Raw genomic sequence first — 3109 nt, 5'->3', positions numbered from 1 at the left:
TAAAATCCAGCCGTGAGCCTGCAAAAAACTGATGGCCTCTGCCAAGTGACTCTGCAGCATGGCTGCTGACTCTGCTTTGAACAGGAGATCGTCCAAATAGGGTATTACTGTGATTCCCCTGAGCCTCAGCACCGCCGCCATTACTGACATTATCTTTGTGAATACCCTTGGCGCGGTTGCTAGCCCAAAGGGTAACGCCCGGAATTGTAAATGCAGGTCTCCTATGGCAAACCTCAACAAGGTCTGATGCTCCGGGTGTATAGGAACGTGCAAATATGCGTCCTGGACATCCATGGACGCCAAAAATTCTCCCTGGTCCAGACTCAGGAGTACTGACCGTAGGGACTCCATTTTGAAATGGTCTACCCATAAATGAACATTTAGGGACTTCAAATTTAGTATTGGTCTGAAAGACCCGTCTGGTTTGGGCACCAGGAACAGCGTGGAGTAAAAGCCTTTCTTCCACTCTGCCCTGGGGACTGGTGTAACCACCCCTTTTTCCAAAAGGGAGTGAGCTGCTCTCACAAGAGCTGTACGAAGCCGTGCCTCCTTTGGTAAGGATGTGGGGATGAACCTCTTCGGAGGCGGCCCTCTGCAAGGGATTTTGTAACCCTGTGTTATAATATCTAACACCCAGGCATCCTGGCCTAGAGAAGCCCAAGCGTCCCTGAAGAGTGTGAGACGCCCCCCCACTTTTGTCACTGTCGGGCGAAGCCCCTGACAGTCATGCAGAGGGTTTATCCTCTCCCTTTGTGGCAGGCTTCTTGTGAAAAGAGCCAAATTTTGACTTTTGTGTCTTGCCTCTAGAGGACTGAAACCTTCCCCTGAAAGACTGTCCTCGAAAGGACGCACCACCTCTAGGGGAGGGCCGAAAGGACGGCTTAAAAGCAGAAAATCTGGACGTCTGCTTTGCTGAGGAGGCCGGCAGGAATGTACTTTTGCCGCCCGTGGCCTGCTTTATAATCTCCTCTAATTCGGTACCAAAAAGTACCTTTCCTTTGAAGGCTAATGTTTCCAGAGCCTTCTTGGACTAATTGTCTGCTTCCCAGGCTTTAAGCCAAAGCACTCTCCTGGCATTAATGGGGACTATGGACACTCTGGTTGCCATTTTAATAGCTTCCTCCTCTGCTTCCACTGCATATTCTGCAGCTGCCTTAATCTTTTCTGCAAGCAGTAACGCACCAGGGTCAGCCTGCAGCATGGTGCATAATTCACCAGCCCACTCTATCATGGCCTTAGAGACCCAGGCTGAAGCAATAAGGGGCCGTAAGGTAAACCCCACCCCTTCAAAGATAGCCTTGAGGTTACCCTCCAGCTTTTTATCCACAGAATCTTTGAAAGCTGCACCGCCCTGTACTGGTAATACAGTAGCCTTGGAGAAACGTGCCACTGAAGCGTCCACAACTGGGACCTTTTCCCAGAGCTCCGCATGAGACTCTGGCATGGGGTACAGACTAAGGAATCGCTTAGGCATCTGTAACCTCTTATCAGGAGTTTTCCAAGCCCCTTCTAACAATTCCTGTAACCCCTCATCTGAAGGAAAAGTAACAGCCTCCTTCCGCTGTCGCTTAAAAACACCTTTAACAGGAGTCTTATCCTCCACAGACAGCTTTAAAGCCTGCTTCACAGCTACAATGAGATCCTCTATACCAGCAGCAGAGTTCTCTTCCACATCATCACCCTGATCCCAGGGGATGTCAGTATACTCTCCTTCCTCCTCATCTACCACAGTAGTTAAAGCATAAGACCTTCTAGGTATCGATGAACATATCTGTTGGAAAAAAAATAAAATAAAAAGTAATTAAAAAAAAAAAAAAAAAAAAAGACCTTCTAGGGGTCCCTGCCACATCATCCATTTTGTCCAGCATTTCACTGAACCTGTTGATCCCTTTAGCAGTATCCTGCATCACCTGAATCAGCGCAGGATCTGCCTGGGTAAGAGGCAAGGAGCCAGACGACTGCTGAGAAGATGGCATAGGTCTCTGTGATTCTACCAGCCCATCACTCTGCCTGTCCAAAAGCTGCACCAAAGCGTTAACTGACCTGCCTAGGGCCCTGGCCCACGCAGGTTCCATCTGCTCTGCCCTATGGGGTTCACTGCCCATGGGTCTCACATCAGCGCAAGTAATACATAAGCCCCCCTTGGCCATCTGCTCAGGGACAAACTTTTGTGTGCAAACATTGCACGCGCTCAGTGCACTAAGGGCTCCCTCCCCCAAAACCACAGCCTGATGCTCAGACATAATGCAAGTGATAAATGTATATCTATCAGTATACACAGTGCAAACAATGTACAAGCGTTTATACAGAGGCAATGCACCCAATCACTTATCTGTCTGTTGGTTTCAACTGCGGGGAAGCGATGCCCAGGAAATCCAAGTCACTCTGCCAGGATCAGTAAGCCAGCTCAGCTCCGCTGCAAGCGTTCTGAAAGGCGCCAAAGTCAGAGTGAAGGAAGAGACCACAGGTCCCTGCTGCTGCGGGGTCCGTGACCTTTTGGCGCCAACCACCCCCAGCCAGCCGCTCCTCAGGTAGGATTTCCTAGTTCCAGTGTCTCCCCCTCAACTGGGGATCACTTGGAACATGCCTGTCACAACGCTGCTGTCCTCTCATCTAGGAGCTCAGCGTGTAAGCTCCGCATAAAATGGCCGCCGCCATCACGGAGCGCCTGTCCCCCATGATCCCCACCTAAATGTGGAGCCGGTTTCAGGGTACTCCGGAGCCCAGGCAGCCTTTTAGAAAAGGCTATAAGCGCTGCACAGGGAGACCAGACAGTGTCTCCCCTGTGCACAGTGAGCTGACAGGACGCGCTTCTGTCAGCTCCTGCTGCGCTAGCAGTGTGAGGATTCACTATGAGAATCCTCACACTGTGCCTACCTAGTTAGGGTAAAAGTTAATAAAACAATAAAAATCCCCTAACTACTCTAATTCTTCGGCTGCTCCTGCAGCCCTTTAGAATAGCACCCACTCCAGTGGGCACCTAACACGAACTGAAGAGTCCAGGGATGCAGTAGGGGAGGAGCCTACCCTCTAAAACTTTAGGATAGGTGCCTGTCTCCTTCGGACCCTCCTACATCCCAGTGTTGAGCTGTGTCACCAGGACCATTGA

At 50.4% G+C, this 3109-nt stretch overlaps 1 protein-coding gene across 1 annotated transcript; it reads right to left on the bottom strand.

The window, feature by feature from the left end:
• Nucleotides 1-204: 204 nt before the first annotated feature.
• On the bottom strand, nt 205-2042 carry LOC146051499 (uncharacterized). Its single transcript, XM_083167889.1, has 2 exons — nt 1835-2042; nt 205-1755 (listed from the first exon to the last, which is right to left on the bottom strand). Exons 1-2 carry the CDS (start codon nt 1974-1976, stop codon nt 1031-1033), a joined length of 867 nt encoding a protein of 288 aa, XP_083024015.1. The 5' UTR covers nt 1977-2042; the 3' UTR covers nt 205-1030.
• Between the last annotated feature and the right edge of the window lie 1067 nt (nt 2043-3109).

This window comes from Crinia signifera, unplaced genomic scaffold (genome assembly GCF_055691185.1).
Source record: "Crinia signifera unplaced genomic scaffold, ASM5569118v1 HAP2_SCAFFOLD_101, whole genome shotgun sequence".
NCBI lineage: Eukaryota > Metazoa > Chordata > Amphibia > Anura > Myobatrachidae > Crinia > Crinia signifera.
Note: the sequence above shows the minus strand (reverse complement) of the source record. Positions and strands in the feature narration are given on the sequence as shown.

Excerpts from the sequence above, each read along its gene's own strand:
- LOC146051499 (XM_083167889.1), bottom strand. The coding sequence starts at position 1,976 with ATGCCATCTTCTCAGCAGTCGTCTGGCTCCTTGCCTCTTACCCAGGCA. Across the intron at positions 1,756-1,834 it reads GGATGATGTGGCAGGGACCC|CTAGAAGGTCTTATGCTTTA; the intron begins CTAGAAGGTCTT and ends GTTCATCGATAC.